A 22292-nucleotide genomic window follows, 5' to 3' on the forward strand; every position below is an offset into this window, starting at 1 on the left:
CCTGACTTCGCTCCTCCCTTCTCCTCCCCCCCGGCTTGCTTGCTTCTTCGAAGCTTTACTCCCTTCTTCAGCTCTTGGCTTCTTTCGACGCTGTCTTGATATGCAAATTAGCCGCCATCTTTGTTGGGGTAATTTGCATACTCGTCCTGATTGGTTGGTGGGCGTGACTTGGCTGGTGGGCGTGGCTTAGGTGTAGCAAAGGTGCAGTCAATTTGCATATTTGTCTATTATTAGTTTAGATTAGGAATTGTCCAAAACTTTAAGCTACTACAATAAACATAAAAGTAAAAACTTGCTCCTGTTAACTTGACATCAAAAGCTTTAGGCAAATTACGCAGCATAACCAAAACATCAAGAACAAAACTGGTTATTAACAAAACAACAACAAAATAATGTCAATGCAACACAGCAACAAGAGAGAAACTAAACCACATATATGTTAACATTTTCAGGACTATTTCCACAAAATGAAAGTTTCTTTTGCTGCTGGTGTATATCTACGCAGAGTCCTCAGATTTGGCTGTGCAAGACTTTACAGAAGACTGGCAGCTAACCAATGCTAGCATAGCCAGAAATGTGGCTGAAGGAGTAGCTTCCACTCCCCGCTTTTCTACCATTTGCTGGGCCTCAGTCATTAACTTATTCAGCTGACCCCATGTTGCACCTGAGCCCCTTGTGTAGCCTTCGTTATTTTCTTCCGCATCACTATCATCAGGGCAACTCTCAGTCTTTTGAACGGAGGGACAAGGAGCTTCTCTGGGTCCACCGAGGTGATGCACACAACACTCTGGCACCCAAATCGGCTGTGCTGCTTCCTTTGGAAAGATACAAACATAACCACTGCCCCACATCAACACCAGATCTGGTCTAAACCACTGTCCAAAAAATATTTCTTTTAGAGAGAGTAGATCTTTGTGTTACCTCAGGGCCCTTGAGATGTCACAAAACAGTCTCTCAGTTAACTTATTTTCCATCTTCTACTTTTCTAATCTACATCTTCCTTGGACAAAACTTAAGAAATTTAAGAATTTGACTACACTTCTTTGAGCATTGTTTTAGAGATCCCTTTCCTGAGATCCTGAACTTCCCATGTTTTACACCCAGCTGCTACCAAACCTTGCACCCTACCTTACTTTCGCTTTCTGCACATGCTTCACTGGAGCATCCTTTCACCTTACAATTATAATTCCCCCGTACTCAGGCCCCACGTTGGATGCCATATGAACCACGCTCAGCACGGCCAATGGTGAACCTGAGGAGGGGTGGTGAAGGATTAAAGAAAACAGACAAGAGAATTTAGGTGGGGCTAGGTGGGGCACTGTTCTCAGATGTAGAGACAGTGCCTCAGCCTGTAAGCCAAGTCTTTATTTTATAGTCAGATTCCACAAGGCAAAGCAAGGGTGTGGTCAAGATGTTTACAATGTTCTCCCGAGTTTCGAATCTACTTAATTTCCTGCACCTGAGAACTCTATCAAGCTCTGTTTTGGCAGCACTTGCCCTCATTTTTTTCGAGGCTTGAACCTATCCAATGCTGCAGCCGCTCTCCACAGTTGAGCACTTCACTAGGAATGTGGCCACTTCATTTAGGGGGAGTTTTTCATCTTCGTGGTATAGAAATAATTGTCATTGTCGTTTAATAGATGACAGTTGAAGTGTAAGATCAGTGCCTCCTGATTACAGTGGCCTCCACTTGTCCCAATTCTGAGGTCAGTCTGCTCAACTGACCACCCCAGGGACTCTTTGTCAGTAGCCCCTCATGGAGTGGATGCAGTAGCTCGTCTCATTCTGGGGAACATTCCTCCTGTTTTCTGTGATTCCTCAGAGTTCCTTTTCTAACGTGTTTTGGTGGCTGTCTTTAAGGGTAGGGTCTTTCCTGGACTGTCTGGTGATCCTAGTCTATATGTACTAGTAAGTGTGAGGTGCTAAAATGCTGATTGAAAATGGCAGGTATATATTGAGTGCATGCTATAGGTAGAGTAATTGACTGGTCAGAGACCTGCCTTTTTTAAAAATTTATTTAGAGAGAGAGAAAAACAAATTATTTTTATTTAGAGAGAGAGAAACAAATTATTTTTATTTAGAGAGAGAGAAAAACAAATTATTTTCTATTTATTTATGCATTCATTGGTTGATTATTTTTTAAAATTTATTTTTATTGACTGTGTCCATGGGCTATGCCTATATGCATGTAAGTTCTTTGGTTAATCTCTGCCCACCCCTGGCTGCCCCCTCACCCTCATCTTCCCTCTGAGATCTGTCAGTCTGTTCCATGCTTCCATGTCTCTGGACCTATTTGTTCATCAGTTTATTTTGTTCATTTGATTCCACATATAAGTACAATCATGTGATATTTGTCTTCCTCTGACTGGCTTATTTCATTTAGCATAATAATCTCCAGGTTCATCCATGCGATCTCAAAGGATAAGAGATCCTTCTTTTTTACTGCTGCATAGTATTCCATTATGTAAATGTACTACAGCTTTTTCATCCATTCATCTCTTGATTGGCAGTTGGGCTGTTTCCAGATCTTAGCTATTGTAAATAACACTGCTATGAACATAAGGGTGCATATGTTTGTTTTTTTTCTGATTGGTTTCAGGATTCTTAGGATATTTTCCCAGAAGTTGGATCACTGGGTCAAGCTGCAGTTCCATTTTTTATTTTTTTAGGAATCTCCATACTGTTTTTCACAGTGGCTGCACCAGTCTGCATTCCCACATCCCAGCAGTGTATTAGGGTTCCCTTTATCCCACATCCTCGCCAAAACTTGCTGTTTGTTGGATTATTGATGGAAGCATTCTGACTGATGTGAGGTGATATCTCATTGTTGTTTTATTTGCATCTCTCTGATGATTAGTGACATTGAGCATATTTTCATATGGCTCTTGGCCATCAGCATGCTTTATCTGGAGAAGTATCTACTAAGGTCTCTTGCCCACTCTTTAATTGGATTGTTTGTCTTCCTATGAGTTCTTTATATATTTTGAAAATTAACCCCTTATTAGACATATCACTGGCAAATACGTTTTCCCATACAGTGAGTTCACTTTTAATTTTGAGGATGGTTTCTTTTGCTGTGCAGAAGCTTTTTAGTTTGATGTAGTCCTAATTGTTTATTTTTTCCTTTGTTTCTTTTGCCCTAGGAGGTGTATTGGTGAAAATTCTGCTACATGAGATGTCTGAGATTTTACTGCCTATGGTTTCTAAGATTTTTATGGTTTCACAGCTTACATTTAAGTCTTTTATCCATTTTAAGTTTATGCTTGTGTGTTGTGTAAGTAGATGGTATAGTTTCATTTTTTTGCATGTACCTGTACAGTTTTCCCAACACCATGTATAGAAGAGACTGTCTTTACTCCATTATATGCTCTTGCCTCCTTTGTCAAATATATTAATTGACCATATTGGCATGGTGGGTCGATTTCTGGGGTCCGTGTTCTATTCCATTGATCTATATGCCTGCTTTTGTGCCTGTACCAGGCTGTTTTGGTTACAATGGCTTTGTACTATAGTTAGATATACGGTATTGTGATCCCTCCAACTTTGTTCTTCTTTCTCAAGATTGCTGCTACTATTTGGTGTCTTTTTAGGTTCCACATAAATTCTTGGAATATTTGTTTTAGATCTATGAAGTATGCTGATATATATATATATAGTGCTTTGGGTAGTATGAACATCTTAATGATGTTAATTCTTCCAGTCTGTGAACACAGTATTTTCTTCCACTTGTTTGCATCTTCCTTTGTTTCTTTCTTTTTTTTTTTTTTTTCAATGTCTTATAGTTTTCTGAGTATAGGTCTTTTACCTTCTTGGGTAAGTCTATTCCTAGGTTCCTTATATTTTTCATTGCAATGGTAAATGGGATTGTTTTCTTAGTTTCTTTCTGAGAGTTCATTATTGATATATAAAAATGCCACCGATTTCTGGATATTAATTTTGTTCCTGCTACTTTGCCAAATTCATTTATTAAATCTAGTAGTTTTTTGGTGGAGTCTTTAGGGTTTTCTATGTACACTATCATGTTATCTACAACTAATGACAGTTTTAATTCCTTCTTTCCAATTTGGGTGCCTTTTATTTTTTCTTGTGTGATTGCTATTGCTAAGACTTCTAGTATTAGGTTGAATAAGAGTGGTGAAAGTGGACATCCTTGTCTTGTTCCTGTTTTTTAAGGGAAACTCTTTTAGTATTTGCCCATTGAGTATGATGTTGGCTGTAGGTTTGTCATATATGACCATTACTATGTTGAGGTATGTTCCCTCTATTCCCACTTTGCTGAGAGTTTTTATCAAGAATGGGTGCTGGATTTTGTCAAATGCTTTTTCTGTATCAATTGATATGATAATGTGATTCTTAAAATTATGTTTCTGTTAATTTTAGAGAGAAAAGAAGAGGGAGGGAGGGAGGAGGAGGAGGAGAGAGAGAGAGAGAGAGCGAGAAAGAGAGAGAGAGAGAGAGACAGAGAGAGAGAGAGATGTGGGAGAGAAACATCGTATACATGCCCCAACCGGGGATTGAACCTGCAACCTGGGCATGTGCCCTGACCGGGAATTGAGCCAGTGACCTTTTGGGGCATGGAACAGTGCTCAATGAATTGAGCCACAGCATCCAGGATTGATCATGTGATTTTTATCCTTCATTTTGTTTATGTGCTAGAACACATTTATTGATTTGCGAATATTGTACCAACCTTGCATCCTGGAATAAATTCCACTTGGTCATGGTGTATTGTTGGATCCAATTTGCTAATATTTTGTTGAGGATTTTAGCATCTATGTTCATCACACTATTCGCCTCTAATTTCTTTCTTTGTAATATCTTTATCTGGTTTTGGAATTAGGATAATGCTGGCCTTGTGAAAAAAAATTGTAACTCTTCCCTCTTCTTGAGGTTTTTGGAATAATTTGAGGAGGATAATTGTTAGTTCTTCTTTGAATGTTTGATAAAACTCACCCATAAATATATCTGGTCCAGGACTTTTGTTTGTTGGGAGTTGTTTTTTTTAATTACTTCAATTTCTTTAGTTGTTATTGGCCTATTCAGATTTTCTGAGTCTTCCTGAATCAGTCTTGGAAGATTGTATGTTTCTAGGAATTTGTTCATTTCACCCAGGTTGTCCAGTTTGTTGGCATATAGTTGGTCATAGTATTTTCTCACAATCCTTTATATTTCTGTGGTGTCAGTTATTACTTCATCACTTTCATTTCTCATTTTATTTATTTGCATCCTCTCTCTTTATTTCTTGATGAGTCTGGCTAAAGGTTCATCAATCTTCTTTATTTTTTTTTAAAGAACCAGCTCTTGGTTTCATTGATCTTTTCTCTTTCTTTTTTTTTTTTTCTTTTCTTTTTTTATTAGTCTCTATGTCATTTATTTTTGCTCTGATCTTTAGGCCTGTAACACTGTGAACTTCTCGCTCAGGACTATTTTTGCTGTGTCCCATAAAATAGTCCTTGTTGTGTGTTCATTTTCATTTGTTTCCAGGAAGTTTTTTATTTCATCCTTGATCTTATTGGTAATTCATTCATTGTTTAATAACACACTATTTAGCTTCTATGTGTTTGAATGTCTTTGAGTGTTTTCATTATAGCTGATTTCTAGCTTCATGCTGATGTGATCTAAGAAGATACTTGATATGATTTCAGTCTTCTTGAACTTGTAGAGACTTGTTCTGTGTCCTAACATGTGGTCTGTCTTTGAGAATGTTCCATGTGCACTTGAGAAGAATGTATATTCTGCAGCTTTGGGATGAAATGTTCTGTGAATATCAATTAAATCCATCTTATCTAGTGTATCGTTTAAGGGTGCTGTTTCTTTGTTGATTCATTGGGTGATTCTTCTATGTGCCCTGTCCAGAGATCAAACCGGAAGCCTTGGTGTATCCGGGCAATGCTGTAACCAACTGAGCTACCTCACCAGGATAGGACCCTTCATTTCTTGGCATTTCCCCAACTGTGATTATTTATAGGTCTTTTCTCTTGTTGAGTTTCCCCAGAGAGAAATCCTTTAGTTTCTTCTTACCACAGTGGGCTAGCTTGTTGTTGGTGTTTTTATAACTAAGAGGGAGCATGTGTCCACATTGGACTCACCAATCTGCATGTAGAATTTTTTCTTAATCTGTTATTTAGTGTAGCACTCAAGAGTTCAGCTCTTACACCTTAATCAATAAAGAAATTAAAAAATAAATAAATAAATAAATAAATAAATAAAAGAGTTCAGCTCTTGAGTCTCCATTGTCTTAGTTTTCAACCTTTTCAGAGAAAAACTCAGTCTCCAGGATGAGGGAAGGGATGCTCCTGGTTTGGAGTGGGGGTGAGGTCATAAATAGATTTTCAACCCATTGTCCTGTGTTTGACCCCACCTGTGCCCCTGCCTTCAGAGGTGTCTCCTGTCTAAAACTGAGTTCTCCTGTCTCCCTCCCAGCACTCACCTTTTCTAGTCAGCTCCATCCACTGCTCCTTGGCAATCTGTTTCCAACTTTTCAGAAGTTTGGTTTCTTGCCTGTGGTTATCTCCTTTCCCCATTGGTCGCTTTTAAATCCCTTTAGTGCAACTTTAATGGTATTTTAAAAGGGAGTGAAGGCAAACGAGGGTTCATCTGCTATGTTTAATGGAAAGTGCGCACAAATTCTCTAATGAGCAATTGAGAGGGGGATGAATAAATCTCTATAGTTATAAACTTACCTTGTTTTATAGTGTTCGAGGCCCTGCTTTTTGTAAAAAGCTACTTAAATAAAAGGACCATGTTGGAGAGCCGTTGTTTATATTCACCTCATAATACTTCAAATCCTAGTAAAAGTTAGAAGGGATCAGAGACAAGTAAGCATGACTGTTCAGCCAAGGTCCATGGACGATTGGATGGTGGGAGGTTCCACTGCCCTGGCCTTTTCTATAAATGCATATTTAATCTGGATTTCCTACTCGTATAAGTGGTAAGGGGGATTTAGTATGTGGGTTTCACACCTGCACAGACCCCAAAACTCTTTGTATTTCTGCTTTGCCGTGTCTGGGCCATGAGCAGATTAACTGGTTGGAGCCTCAATTTCCTGAACTAAAAATGGGGGAAATAGTGCTTTTCTCCCAAAGTTATTAGGATTGAATGAATTAATATTTGCAAGTGCTTAGTCTTGTGTGACCACCTAAGACACATCTTATTTACTTTAGTATATTCCAGGTCTCCTTTTGTATCTAGCATCACTGCTCACTGTGGTCAGCCTACGGGCTCTTGATACCCTCACTCCTCAGTGCTGAGTAATTATTATAGTTAGCGGTTGGTCTCTGAACAGAACACAGTTCAGACAATTAAATGGGTGGGCATGAATGCTTTCTGAAGGCACTGCGTGACATTGGGGTTCGATGTTCCAGCCGTTCATAATGACCATTGTATGCCCATAGCACATAACCCACATTTTAAGAAAGTACTTACTATTAGAAAATATTTATGAAGGACGTATGGGGTAGGGAGATTGGAGCCAGGAAGTAGATCTTTTTAGATCTGCTGTTATATACCCTGAAGAGTTAATGTGAGCAGAAACTTACAGGTAACTCTTGTGTAAGTGGCATGGTTGCTGACAGGGGCAATTCAAATAAGCAGGTAATAATAATAAAGTTCATTATCTCTCCTAAGTACTTTAAATAGAAAAGAGCAGATGACCAGAGAGAAATACATCTGTGATCTCTTTACCGTAGTGAATAGGTCCCAAACCAAACATGAAGAAAAATTCTCATATTTGTCCTGATTCCGTTTTCTACCTGCCCTGTTCGGGCCCTTCCCAGTTTCTGGGTCCTCCACAGCAAATATCTTAGTTTCTTAGTTCCTAGTTTGCCCTTTCCCCTGTCTTTCCCTCCACACATATTTCTATATAGATATGTGTATGTCTTAGATAAAATCTGAATCATGCTTTGTATTCTGTTATGAAGCCTATATCATCCATCTATATTGTGAGCATATTCTCCCTTTTCCCCTATAACCATTCCATTTTAACCTTACAACAATCCCTTTCTGACATGGACAGATATTCCTTAGAGAAGAATTCCAAGTAATACATGTAAAGAAATGAGGAAAGTATGAAATCACCATTGGAGCACCTCAGTAATAAATGCTGCAGGCAGCACCACAGATGAGTGCTAAAGTTAGCTCAAAGTACCTCCCCCAAACACTTACTAATTACTGTGGTGTTTTTAACAAATTCCAAAAATTCCTTGACACTCTTTCCTCTGGGAGGTGGACCCTAATTCTCCTCTCCTTTGAGTGTGGTCTGAACTTAGTGACTCACTTATAAGGAGCAGAGGAAAGAAAAGGAAAACTGAAAACCTTATAGTGGAGAGACATGATAGACCTCCCTAAGTGATCATGGTTATTTCACCAGTAAAAGTCATGTTGAAATCATGAGATATTACAATAAGATGTGATGAGCGGGGCATGCCACCCCGTGGTGTCTTCCAAAAGCCTATAACCCAAATCTAATCACAAGGAAACATCAGACAAATCCAAATCGAGGGAAATAGTATAAAATACCGACCAGAAGGCTTCAAAATAGTCACCGTCATGAGAAACAAGGCAAGACTGAGGAATTGCCAGGAAGAGATAGGAGGGGGAGACAGGATGACTAAACGCAACGGAATGCAGTGGAATCTCAGATTGGATCCTGGAGGATTAAAAGGTTTCAGAAACGAGGGTGTCCAAAGTTGAAAAGTTGGAAATAATATCCCTATTTGTCTAGTACCATGCTACCATGCACTTCTTTGATAATGTAGTTTTTTGTTTAAGATGTTGTGCATTATATAGCTGTCTGGGAATTGGATTATTTTTATGGTAGTAGAGATGCTTTTGCAGGAAACCTTTAGATGGCAGCATCTCTCACCATAAACCTCATTCGGAACAGAATTTCTCAGATGTGTAAGATGTTTGACACAGGAGGATGCTCAGAATTAGGCTGACTCATCCCTTCAGTGTGTGGTGAGGGAGCCGAGGCCCCTAGAGGGTCAGGACCGTGGCTCAGGACTGTGGCCCCCTGTCTGGCCCCCTTCCCACCACCCTTCCTCTTAACCTGTGTGAAATGTTTCCTGGCTCTGTGGCCTTGTTAGAAGCCCACGTTCAGTATCAGGCAACCAAGGAAAATGAGAGTCCAGTGGGATTTGGGACCAAAATGTAATATGATGTTTCAAATGAGCAGACAAAATAGGTAATCTTTTTTGGAGGTAAGCAGATTTATTTAGATATAATTCTCATAGCATACAATTTATTCATTAAAGTGTACACTACAGCAATTTCTAGCATAGTCACAGGTTGTGCAACCATCAGCACACCCTAATTTTAGAACATTTTTATCACCCTAGAAAGAAGTCCCATACCCATAAGCCATCACCCAGTCTGCACATCTCCCAGCCCCTGTCAACGATTCATATTTTGTCTCTTATTAATTTGTCTCTTCCGGACATTCATGTGAATGCAATCATATAGTATGTGGTCTTTGGCGACTGGCTTTTTTCAGTTAGCACAATGTTTTCAGGTTTCACCCACGTTATGGGACGCCTGAATTAGAGCTCCATTCCTTTTTATTGCCCAATAATATTCCAGTGTGTGGATATATAACATCTTGTCATCAGTTGATGGACATTTGGCTGTTATGAATAATGCAACTAGGAACATTCACGCACCAATGTTTGTTGGAACGTACATTCACATAGAAGTGGAATTGCTGGGTCAATTGGTCACTCTTTGTTTAACCCTTTTGAGGAACTGCCAAACTGTTTTCCAGAGTGGCTGCTGTGCATTGCCCTAGCAATGTGAGAGGGTTCCATTCAGTCTCAGTAAGAATTCCAGATTTCCTGATAAGTTGGGGTTGCGGGAGAAGTGAGAGATTCGACTCTGAAGCTCTCTTGTATCTCTGATTCACATGCCGGACTGGCTGCTGCGCCTGTTTGCAGGCAGCCGTGTCAGCTGCCAAGAAAGCAGTCGTCTTCTCTGCCCCACACAGTTGCCATGCGTCACAGCCTGATAAAATGCCTGCATTCTGAGGCTGCTCTGAGTGTGTTGATATTACAGGCTGGCTGTTTGCAATCCCTGCCTCCAGACTTCGGAGCGACCAAGCCACCCAATCATCTTTGTCCCAGTTGAAGAAAAATTCCAAAGATAAAATCCTTTGCCACGAGCCATCCAGGTTCGAACATGTCAAAATCACTTACTTGACACACACCGAGGACAGCTGTAGGGACTTCACCGCAGAAGAGCAGCTTGGTTTCTGTCCAAGTTTACATTCTCAAAACTGACCTTACCCACTTCTTCTTTGGCAGCCCAGGCTGGACATTCCCGTGTCTGTACCGAGATGACTGTGTGTGTGAGTGTGTGTGTGTGTGTGTGTGTGTGTGTGTGTATGCGCGCGCGCGCGCTCAAGGGAGGGGAGTGGGCTGGCTCTTCCTTTAGGCATGTTTGGGTCCTGGTGAGGACACACACGGCACATGCTGAGCTTTGCATCTGGAAAAAATTAGCCACACTCAGATCTTTCCCACTACAGGTCCCGTCAGGAAGCCCAAGTATGTGGAAAGCCCCAGAGTGCCTGGAGATGCAGTTATAATCCCGTTCAGAGACGTGTCCCAGCCAACAGAGCCTAATGAGAATGGTAAGAATCTGTTTTCAATGATCCTTCCCCCCTCCTCCGCCCCCAAAAGATTGTACGTAAGGACTTTTCATTTCTGAGTGAAACTTGAGTGCCTCTTGCAGGAATGCTTTTGCTAAACTCAGTGTGTTAGGGAGGTTTTTTTTTCCCCCTCAGCTAGTTACAGAGGTCTGTTCAACTAATGTGCATTCTTGGAATTATGTGCATAGTGTAGCACTAGCTGAGTGGGTACATATGCATTGTTTAAGGGTTCACTCTTATTTCCTCTCAAGTTTGACCTCCCCGGCATGGGGGGATATGAAAAAGCAGCCACGAGACTGCTTCCAAGACTTTGTTTTGTTTTTTAGTACTCCATCGTTCTAGAATATTCAACAACAGGCTTTCACTGGAAAGCTGAAACGTTAGCTGCATGCAGCTTCTAATAACTAGCTTACTTAAAACCATCTGGTAGCTTTTGAAAGCTTATTTCTTAACATCTAAAGTTTTTCTTTAGGGGAATATAGAAGTGGGGCAGAAAACAACACACACACCCCAAAAACCCAAACTCATTGAAACCTTTTCAAGAAGACATTTTATATTTTGCTTTCCCCCCTATATCTGGAAATATGTGTAACAGGCATTACAAACTTACAGCATTTCATAGATGTATCAATAGTTCTTTATTTTTTTTAAATCAATTTAAGAATTTACTCCTTTGTTCCTTTCTTGGGGTAGGGGGTTGCCCAACTGACAACTCTTTGGTCTTTAATTTGTGTTTTGAATTTACATCCTATTTTCCTAAATAAACATGTTAAGGAACCCTGGCCTACGTAGGGAAACTGTTTTACCCTCAGTGTGGGCACAAGCTCATGTAGTAATGCTGAAAGAGACAGGAAAACACATCCATATTTGCACTTAGAAATAGCTGGCACCCTGCTCTCCTGAGTTGTGGGATGTGGGCATACAGCCCCTTTATGTGCTAACCACCAGGTGTGTATTCTGTGTTTCTACATTTTGCGTGGTGGGGAGTGGGTAGGAACATGGAGTAGGGTGGTAGTGCTGAAAATAAAGCTAAAAATGAATTGAGAGAGGAAGGATTAGCGAAATATGAAAATTGGGAAGCGGAGTTTGGGATGGGTGGTGGATGAGATGGGGCCAGGAGCTGGGCACGTGGAACAGGGAAGAGGAGGTGGTGTGTGCAGCTTAGCATGAGAAATTCCACCCTTTTTCCTCTGGCCAGGCACCCAGTCATTAGGCACCCAGTCAGTAGGGGGTTCACACTAGGATTTGTGCTGAGGGATATGCAGGGTGTGCGGTGATGAAGACTGGAGAGTCCACGGTGGTATCTGGTTAGGATGGCCATCCTACATACATGGGGACCCTCTTTGTTGTGAATTCATATGTGCAGGGTGTCCATGTGTTGATCTGTTCTCTCATTTATGTTCTGAGTGTTGAATGGAAAAATAAAACACTGTTCCTCTAAAGTAAGTATCAGTCATCTCCCCATTTCAGAATAAGCCTGCCACCTTTTGCCCTCATTCCCACCCCCAAAGTCTTTGTAATCCTGGGTGGTTATGTCCCTGGCATTTTGGCTCGTCTAGCCTCCATTATATAACCTCTTCCTCCCTGATGGAGAGTATTGTTGAGTTCCTGTCTAGAGTTTATGACTTCTGCTAGAGTGAGAATGGGGGAGAAATTTAGGATTTTCATTGGGCAAAGAAAAGAGTTTATAAATAGCTTCCATTGTCAACTTCCCTCCTCTTGCTCAAGGCGGAATTGGCTGTCTTTCTCGGGGTACGGAGGCATTCTTATGCTTGGCCGCCAGCTGAGCTGAATTCAAGTGTAGTGATTGATATTGCTGGAGTTGCCTGTAGTTTTCATGAGCACTCACTGCTAAGACTTAAGCTCTTGGATTTGACATCAGTCTCCAGGGAATCTGAAATTATGACATACCTGGGCTGTGAATAAGGACAAGAAGTTTCCAGACGTTTTGCATAGAATTAAAAAACAGGGTACGTTTTCTCTTTTTTAGGTGTCTGGAAAAGGGTGTTGTTCGTGTTTATGGGCACACGGTCGTTGTGTGGTTAGTGATGGTGTTGGTGGAAGACCAAGCAGAGTTATCTGTTAGTTGAGGAGGAGGTGGTTGCCTAACAGAATCCAAGTTGACAAAGAGCCAAGGATGCTGTGTTTTGTAATTCCCATGGAATCCTTTAAATTTCAATGGAATTAAGTTTGACATATTAACATGTACATTTTATGTCCAGGTCATTGAACCTACCGGAGAGGCTGGGCTGAATTAAAGCTAATTGAGTTTGAGTTTGACCCACGCCTGTACAGATCCACTTCTAGGGTTTCATGTCATCACTTAAGTTTTAGTTTAAAACTTGGGCTTATGCTTTCCATATTCCTTTGGGCATTTTTTTAAATCTCTAAGACATTTTTCCAGGTGCTGTCAATAATAGCATCTCAGTCTTCACCAGACTAACAAACTCTATGAAAATAGCTCCTAGCAAAGTGCTTTCAAAATTTCACATAGACTCATGAAATAGCTTCCTAAATGTTCTTCCTAAATGTTTGCCATACCCTCTCCAGGCTAGCTGCTTTGCTTTATGGTCATGTAGCTCCATAAATTCTTGATTCTTGGCTCTCTGTATACAATTTAAATCAAAGTAAAAATCAATGAGCACTTTAAAATTATTAATTTATAAGTAACTACAGTTACATATAAGTTGCGTATTTTAACTACCTGGGAAGTGGTTATATGGACAGATGAACATTTTTTTTTTAAACTGCTTTTTTTTTAAAATTTAATAAATCTTTATTGTTCAGATTATTACAATTGTTTCTCCTTTTTTCCCCCATATCTCCCCACCACCTGGTTCCCACCCCCCTCTCCCCTTACCTTCCCCCCACTGTCCTTATCCATAGGTGTATGATTTTTGTCCAGTCTCTTCCCGTACCCCCCACACAGACACCCCTTTCCCCCTGAGAATTATCAATCCACTCCCATTCTATGCCTCTGATTCTATTATGTTCACCAGTTTATTCTGTTCCTCAGATTTTTAATTCACTTGACTTTTAGATTCACTTGTTGATAGATATGTATTTGTTGTTCATAATTTTTATCTTTTTTCTTTTTCCTCTTTTTAAAGAATACCTTTCAGCATTTCATATAATACTGGTTTGGTGGTGATGAACTCCTTTAGCTTTTTCTTATCTGTGAAGCTCTTTAACTGACCTTCAATTCTGAATGATAGCTTTGCTAGGTAGAGTAGTCTTGGTTGTAGGATCTTGCTATTCATCACTTTGAATATTTCTTGCCACTCCCGTCTGGCCTGCATAGTTTCTGTTGAGAAATCAGCTGATAATTGTAAGGGTGCTCCCTTGTAAGTAACTAACTGTTTTTCTCTTGCTGCTTGTAAGATTCTCTCTTTGTCTTTTACCCTTGGCATTTTAATTATGATGTGTCTTGGTGTGGTCCTCTTTGGATTCCTTTTCTTTGGGGTTCTGTGTGCTTCCTGGACTTGTAAGTCTATTTCTTTCATCAGGTGGGGGAAGTTTTCAGTCATTATTTCTTCAAATAGGTTTTCAGCGTCTTGCTCTCTCTCTTCTTCTGGCACCCCCATAATTCTGATTTTGGTATGCTTGAAGTTGTCCCAGAGGCTTCTTACACTGTCTTCAACTTTCTGAATTCTCTTCTCTTCTTGCTTCTCTGGAGGAGTGTCCTTTGCCTCTTTGTATTCCAAATCTTTGACTTGATTCTTGCATTCCTCTAGTCTGCTGTTGGGTCTCTGTATAATATTTTTTATTTCAGTCAGTGTATGTTTAATTTCTAGTTGGTCCTTTTTCATATCCTCGAGGGTCTCATTAAATTTATCGGCCTTTTCCATGAAATTCTTGAAAAACCTTCTAACCGTGGTTTTGAATTCTATGTCCAGTCGTTTGTTCTCCTCCATTTCTTTCATTTGGGATCTGTTTCCTTGCCTCCTCATTTTCGCTGCTTCCCTGAGTTGGTTGGGTAGCTTTGTGTACTAGGTGTCCTATTGGTTCAATGGGTCAGCTTCCCAGTTACCTGAGGTGGACACTCTTGGTGTACCCCTTTGTGGACTGTGTGTACAGCCTTGTTGTAGTTAAGTCTTGATTGTTGTTGGTGTCACTGGGAGGAATTGACCTCCAGGCCAATTGACTATGAGGACCCGCTGTGTCTATAACGGAAGAATTGCTGTGCTGGAGACACATTTATGGGGCAGGACTTGTTCCAGTAGGGCTTTGGTGCTCACTGAGTCTGCCTCTTGAATGTGTCCCTTATGAGAGTGGTTGAAATCTGGTGTCATTTCACACCGACCACTAGATACCCTAGTGTCTGGATCTCCAATGGGGTGCAGGTCAGCTACTGTCTGAGGCCCCCCAGCAGGAGCTACAGCAAGAACTACAGTTTTCTCCTCTTTGCTTGGGCGGTTTTGGAGCTGTCTGACTGGAGCTGCAGTTAATTTGGTTAAGCTGCCACAGAACAGGCCATTTATATGCAAAAGCCACTGTGTGGAGCCTGGGCGGGTTTGTAGAATGTGTGGGGCGGGGTCTCAGGGCGTCACTAGGCTGGGGTGTGGCAAACAGCGATGGCTGCCAGCCAGCCGTCTCTGCCTTTCCGTGTTTCCAAGTCCCTGCATCCAGTCCTCCAGCACAGTAAACAATGATTGCTGAGCACACCTCTGCAAAAAAGTCACTCTCACTTTCCGGCCCGATGGCCGAGAGTCCAGCTTCTCCCCATAGGCATCTGGGTCCTCCGCGTGTCCCCAGAAACTGGATTTCAGAGTGATCGGGAGCTTGTCTCCCTTCGGGTTGAAAACAAGCCGCGTGCCCAGTCTCCCGCCACCAGCCCGATTCACGTGCCTCCGTACCTCAGCTTTTCAGCATTTGTGCTCCTTTCTCTTCTTAGTTGTAAATCTTCCACTCAGCCAGCTTTCCTGTGGTTCTGGGTGGTAGACGTTTTGTCTTTTAGTTGTATTTTTGAAATTGTTGTGCAAGGCAGCAGTTAGTTGTTTAACTTTGCCACCATCTTGGTTCCTCTCCCAGATGAACATTTTTAATGCAAGCAATGAAGCTGTTAAAAGTTTGAATTCATCTGGATACATCTTTAGGGAAAGACATTCTACTTTATTCAATGTTTTAATTTATTTTTGAAGAACAGCATTTTCTACTCCGGCAAAAAAGAGGGAATTAATAAGGTCCTCAAACAAAATACAATTCCTCTTTTCCTATCAAATGGCTCTGTCACACAGAATGAGTTCTCCACAAGTAAACCTTCTATCGTAAAGCAACATATTGTTTAGGGGGAAAATGTCATTTACCCACAAAATAATACCTTTGCCTTAAGGGCAAGTAAAAACCAGGTAAGTTAGAGAGGATTATTAAGTTATAATAGGATTCACAGCTGTGTTTCTTTAAATTAAGGGCAATGATAATCCATTTAGGTCTGCTTCAATCTGTCATTAGCTACTGGAGCAAGCTCTGATGGGGAGGGGTGAGAAAGTTTTAGGCTTATGAGTCATCGCTCGGTGAAGATCAATCTCAAAATATGATTAAACATTTTTTTCTGGCAGTCTGGTTAGCAAGTGAAACTGACACATACAAAACAGCAGAATCATTAAATGCCAAACTCTCTTATTGGGAGGTGTGGGTCTTTTTTGGATCTATGTTTAAGTTATTATCGATGCCTTATGTTTTTGGTTATTTTTTCAGGCATTTAAAAAGATGCAGAGAATGAAAAGATGTAAAGACTAATGACATTTGTCTACCCACTCCTTAAGTTAACAAATACAACATAACTGGTTTCTCCTGATCTTATTCTTCTTCCTTTCCCAAGGGATAACCTAGATCCTGCTATTAATTTTCAGCTTCTTCTTAGAATGGTGATGGACTGTTTGATGAATGGTCAAATAAAGTTTTATTAAATTAAAGTACAGAGAGGGGACACACCTGGTATGTGTGTGGTGAAGAGAGACTAGAGGTAGAATGTCCATTCATTCTCTACTTCCTTAAATAAATATTAATTACATTCCTATGCTGTGAAAAGCTCTATGTTGGATGCTATTTGAGATGGGTTATCAAGCATAGGTCTTTTCTTCACAGAGGCTTAGAGTCTGGTTGCGGATTAAAGGCCTGTGTACAGAGTGATTATAATGCGAGGGGGGAAGTCGTGTTGACTGATTCCAGCTGTGTGATGAATCGGGTGCACATGAAGGCACCAGGAAACACTTAATTGGTTGGACCTATGCCTTAAGATTTACCTGGCATAGGATGGAATGAGGCAGGAAGGAGACTAGGATCAGAGAAAGGCTGTAAAGTGAGAAAATGAGATCTCAAATTAGAACAGGATCAGGGAAGAAGAGGTGATGAATAGGAAGATTCATGAGAAATTGCAAGGGCCAGGAGCTGTTAGAGACAAAGATGATGACTTCCAGGCTTTTTATTTACTTACTTTAAATCTTTATTGTTGAAAGTATTATGTATGTCCCCCTTGTCCTTCCATTGACCTCTTCTAGCTCACCCCTGCCCACTTCCAGGCTTTGAGAGTACATTTAGAGCAATGGAGGAGAGGAAACCATCCATTTTAGTTTGAGTTCAGTTCCAGGTGGGTTTGAGGTGCTGGTGGAGCATTAGGTAAAAGTGTCCAATGAACAGTGGGAAAACCAAACTGGTGCTCAAGAAAGAGTTCAGGATGTCACCTGGGCAGCCATTTGTTTAGAGGAGATCAGATATGTTAGACCCGTGGTCGGCAAACTGCGGCTCGCGAGCCACACGCGGCTCTTTGGCCCCTTGAGTGTGGCTCTTCCACAAAATACCACGGCCTGGGCGAGTCTATTTTGAATAAGTGGCGTTAGAAGAAGTTTAAGTTTAAAAAATTTGGCTCTCAGAAGAAATTTCAATCGTTGTACTGTTGATATTTAGCTCTGTTGACTAATGAGTTTGCCGACCACTGTGTTAGACCAAGGACAAGGTCATTGAGAGAAGAGGACTGAGGAGCACCAGCAAAGGGACAGGAGAAGACCCCGTGAGGCCACATATATCCTGGAACCATGGATTTTCCCTCTGTGTGTCTTTTATGGTGGCTGCCACTTGCCCCTTGCAGGACAGTATTTGTAAGGTCAGAATATACAGGAATAACAAAAGAGGAGGTGGACTGTTCTAAACACCAATTACTGTGCTTAATAGGGATGTTTGAGGAGAGTTATGAAGGCGAATGAGTTTGAGTTGTAGGTAGGTGATAAGGAAGTGGAGTTGGTGGGGAATGACCCCTGTTTTTATCCCAAGGAGTTGAGAAGGTAAGGGAAGATGAGAGGTCAGTTATTAGGGTGAGGAGTGTGTGAGAGTATGGCTTATTCATTTTTAAAAATATATTTTTATTGATTTCAGAGTAGAAAGGAGAGGGAGAAAGAGAGAGAGAAACATTAATGATGAGAGAGAATCATTGACTGGCTGCCTCCTGCATGCCACTGGGGATAGAGCCCGAAACCCGGGTATATGCCCTGACTGGGAATAGAACCGTGACCTCCTGATTCATAGGTTGAACCACACCGCCTGGGACAGCTTATTCATTTATTTTTAAGAAAAGGGAGAATTTAATACAATTGGACACTTAAGGCAGAGGTTCTCAAAGTATGTGTAGGCTGCGGACTTCTAGGTGTTACTTGTAGGGATCCCTAAGATCGAAACTCTTTTCATCATAACACTAAGAAGGTATTCCCATTTCTCTTGCAAGGAGATTTGCACTGCTGGTGTGAATAATCATTGGTAAACCTTCTGATTCCTTAGTTCATGCCAAGGTAGGGGCACCTGCTATTTTAGGTCCACACAGGATGTTTTCCACCACCACTCACTTGCATCAAAAATAATTCACTGAAGAATGTCTTGATGAAAGACTAAAAATGATGAATGTTATTAAATCTTGACCCTTGAGTACTCATCTTATTGATAGTCTGTGCGGATGAAATGAGGTCTGCAGAAAGCACTTCTGCCTGCTGGAAGAGGCTGGTTGTCCCCCAGAAAAGCACTGGTGTGACTGCATTGCAAGCTGAACAGTCTTTTTTTTTTTTTTTTTCTTTAAATAGACCATCAGTTTTATTTGAAAGAATGACCAACAAACCGTGCTTATTCAGAATTTGGTATTTGACAGCCATTTTCTCTAATAGGCACAAAATGAATATCTATACTAATAAAAGGGTAATATGCTAATTATACCGGATGTCTGACCTCCTTCCGGACAAAGCCACAGTGGTGGGGCCGAGGCAGAGGCAGTTAGGAGAGATCAGGCCGGCAGGGGAGAAAGTAGTTAGAGGTGAGATCAGGCCGGCACGGGGGAGCAGTTAGGGGACAGTCAGGCTGGCAGGGGAGGGCAGTTGGGGGTGAGATCAGGCCGGCAGGGGAGGGCAGTTGGGGCAATCAGGCCGGCAGGGGAGGGCAGTTGGGGCAATCAGGCCGGCAGGGGAGTGGTTAGGGGGCGATCAGGCAGGCAGGCAGAGGTAGTTAGGGGCAATCAGGAAGGCAGGCAGGCGATGGGAGCCAGCAGTCCTGGATTGTGAGAGGGATGTCTGACTGCCCATTTAGGCCCGATCCAGTCTGCATTCCCACCAGCAGTGCAAGAGGGTTTCTTTTTCTCTGCATCCTCACCAGCACTTGTTGTTTGTTGATTTGTTGATGATAGCCATTCTGACAGGTGTGAGATACCTCATTGTTGTTTTGATTTGCATCTCTCAGATGATTAGTAACTTTGAGCATGTTTTCATATGTCTCTCGGCCTTCTACATGTCCTCTTTCAAAAAGTGTCTATATAGGGCCTTTGCCCATTTTTTGATTGGATTGTTTATCTTCCTTTTGTTAATTTGTATGAGTTCTCTGTAAATTTTGGAGATTAAACCCTTATCTGAAATAGCATTGGCAAATATGTTCTCCCATGCAATGGGCTTTCTTGTTGTTTTGTTGATGGTTTCTTTTGCTGTACAAAAGCTTTTTATTTTGATGTAGTCCCATTTGTTTATTTTCTCCTTAGTTTCCATTGCCCTAGGAGCAGTATCGGTAAAGATACTGCTACGACATGTCTGATATTTTGCTGCCTATGGGAACTTCTAAGATTTTTATGGTTTCCGGTCTTACATTTAAGTCCTTTAGCCATTTTGAGTTTGTTTTTGTGTATGGTGTAAGTTGGTGATCTAGTTTCATTTTTTTGCATGTATCTGACCAAATTTCCCAGCACCATTTATTGAAGAGACTGTCTTGACTCCATTGTATGCTCTTGCCTCCTTTGGCAAATATTAATTGAGCATAATGGCTTGGATCTATTTCTGGGTTCTCTGTTCTGTTCCATTGGTCTATATTTCTGTCCTTGTGCCAGTACCAGGCAGTTTTGAGAATCATGGCTTGGTAATATAGCTTGATATCTGGTATTGTGATTCCCTCCAACTTTGGTCTTCTTTCTCAGGATTGCTGTGGCTATTCGGGGTCTTTTTTTTATTCCAGATGAATTTTTGGAGAGTTTGTTCTAGGTCTGTGAAATATGCCATTGGTACTTTAATGGGGAGTGCATTGAATCTATAAATTGCTTTGGGTAGTATGGACATTTTAATGATGATGATTCTACCAATCCATGAACACAGTATGTTCTTCCATATGTTTATGTCTTCTTCTTTCTCTTTTTTCAATGTCCTGTAGTTTTCAGAGTATAGGTCTTTTATATCCTTAATTAAGTTTATTCCTAGGTATCTTAATTTTTTTGGTGCAATGGTAAACAGGATTTTTTTTTTTTTTTTTTTTTTTGTTTCTCTTTCTGTGAGTTCATTATTGGTGTATAAAAAAAGCCATAGATTTCTGGGTGTTAATTTTTGTATCCTGCTACATTGCCGAATTCCTTTATTAAGTCTAGCAATTTTTTGATGGAGTCTTTGGGGTTTTCTATGTGCAGTATCATGTCATCTGCGAATAATGACAGTTTTACTTATTTTTTTCCAATTTGGATGCCTTTTGTTTCTCTTTCTTGTCTGATTGCTATGGCTAGCACTTCCAGTACTAGATCGAATAGGAGTGGTTAAAGTGGGCATCCCTGTCTTGTTCCTGTTCTTAGGGGAAATGAATTTAGTTTTTGCCCATTGAGTATGATGTTGGCTGTAGGTCTGTCATATAAGGCTTTTATTATGGTGAGGTATGATCCCTCTATACCCACTTTGCTGAGAGTTCTTATCAAGAAAGGGTGTTGGATTTTGTCAAATGCTTTTTTTTGCATTGATTGATATGATTATGTGATTTTTGTCTCTCAATTTATTTACTATGACTTTTTAATTGAAGTCTGTGGTGATATTAATGAATGTGATTCTTTTGGTATTGTGTAATAAAATCCATCAACATTTGTAAAACCAGATCTACAAAACCAGTATTTTTGAAATGACCCAAAGCATGATGTTACAAAATTTTGCATGGGTAAAAATTCATTTGAAGCATAAAACAGACTGTTGGATTTTACTGTAACAGAGTACAAAGAGTTCATTGCTATGGATTCCGAATCAACATTGGAACTAACGTTTAAGAAATAGCTACTTGTCAAGTTTTAATGAGATATCAAAGAATATGTATAATTAACTAAAAAGGTTTCTCCCTTTCCCAACTACATATCTGTCTGAGGCCACAATTACTCACATATTTCAACTAAAAGAATATATCATAGTAGATTGAATGTAGAAGCAGACATTAAAATCTAGCTGTCTTCTATTAAATGAGACATTAAAAAGATTGGCACAAATGTAAAATAATACCCTTTTTAATTAACTTTTAAAATGAAAAATAGTTATTTTTTAAGTTGTAATGTTTATTAACTTAAAATTCATTAACATGCATTTTTAAATTATTATTATCATTCTTTAAATATATTTTTATTGATTTCAGAGGGGCAGAGAGATAGAAACATCAGTGATGAGAGGGAATCATTGATAGGCTGTTTCCTGCACGCCCCCCACAGTGGATCAAGCCCAAAACCCAGTCATGTGCCCAGACCGGGAATCGAACCTTTACCTCCTGGTTCACAGGTTGATGCTCAACCACTGAGCCATTCTGTCCGGGCTTAAATTATTATTTTTTTATTCCTAATGTGTAAAACATAAATATTTATAATCCACATAAGCCAAAGCTCAATTTTTAAGAATGAGCACTGACACCAAAGTGTTTGGTTATCTAGACTTGAGTAGCTGAGGACTTTAGAAATAAGAGGCAGGGTGAATGAAGAGAAAAAGTCTAATTCAGGATACATTTTGAAAGAAGAATGTTAAGATTTGGTGATAATTCAATAGGGGGTGGATGAGATAAAAAGCTTGATAGTGACTTGTATGTTAACTATGTTTTTTTTAATTAGAGTCTAGAAACCAACAGAACCAGTGCAGGTTCATGGGTGGATACTCCTCTATAAATCCTGTTTTGGGAGATCCAAGGAGGGGGGCATGGTTGATGGCTTAGGAGAAGGAGCAGCTAGAAAGAACAGGCAAATGCTGGTAGGTAAAGGGCACGAAGACCAGATGTTAGGCAAGGAGCAGGTCATAGATATGCAGAAGCAGAGGAAGGGATTTAACATCAATCAAAACCATGTTTCATTTATCAGACGATTCAGAAATACTGCCTTGGAAGCTGATATTAATGATCCTGCACCTAGTAAGTGGCT

General features: G+C 40.4%; 1 protein-coding gene across 1 annotated transcript in view; it reads left to right on the forward strand.

Annotated features, from left to right (window-relative positions):
- Nucleotides 1-22292, forward strand: part of TANC1 (tetratricopeptide repeat, ankyrin repeat and coiled-coil containing 1) — a 184126-nt gene that overhangs the window by 77769 nt on the left and 84065 nt on the right. Inside the window, exon 4 of the mRNA XM_054722812.1 lies at nt 10517-10621. Coding sequence (XP_054578787.1) covers nt 10517-10621 — 105 coding nt within the window. The remainder of the gene's footprint in view (nt 1-10516; nt 10622-22292) is intronic.

This window comes from Eptesicus fuscus, chromosome 11, assembly GCF_027574615.1.
Source record: "Eptesicus fuscus isolate TK198812 chromosome 11, DD_ASM_mEF_20220401, whole genome shotgun sequence".
NCBI classification, from domain to species: domain Eukaryota; kingdom Metazoa; phylum Chordata; class Mammalia; order Chiroptera; family Vespertilionidae; genus Eptesicus; species Eptesicus fuscus.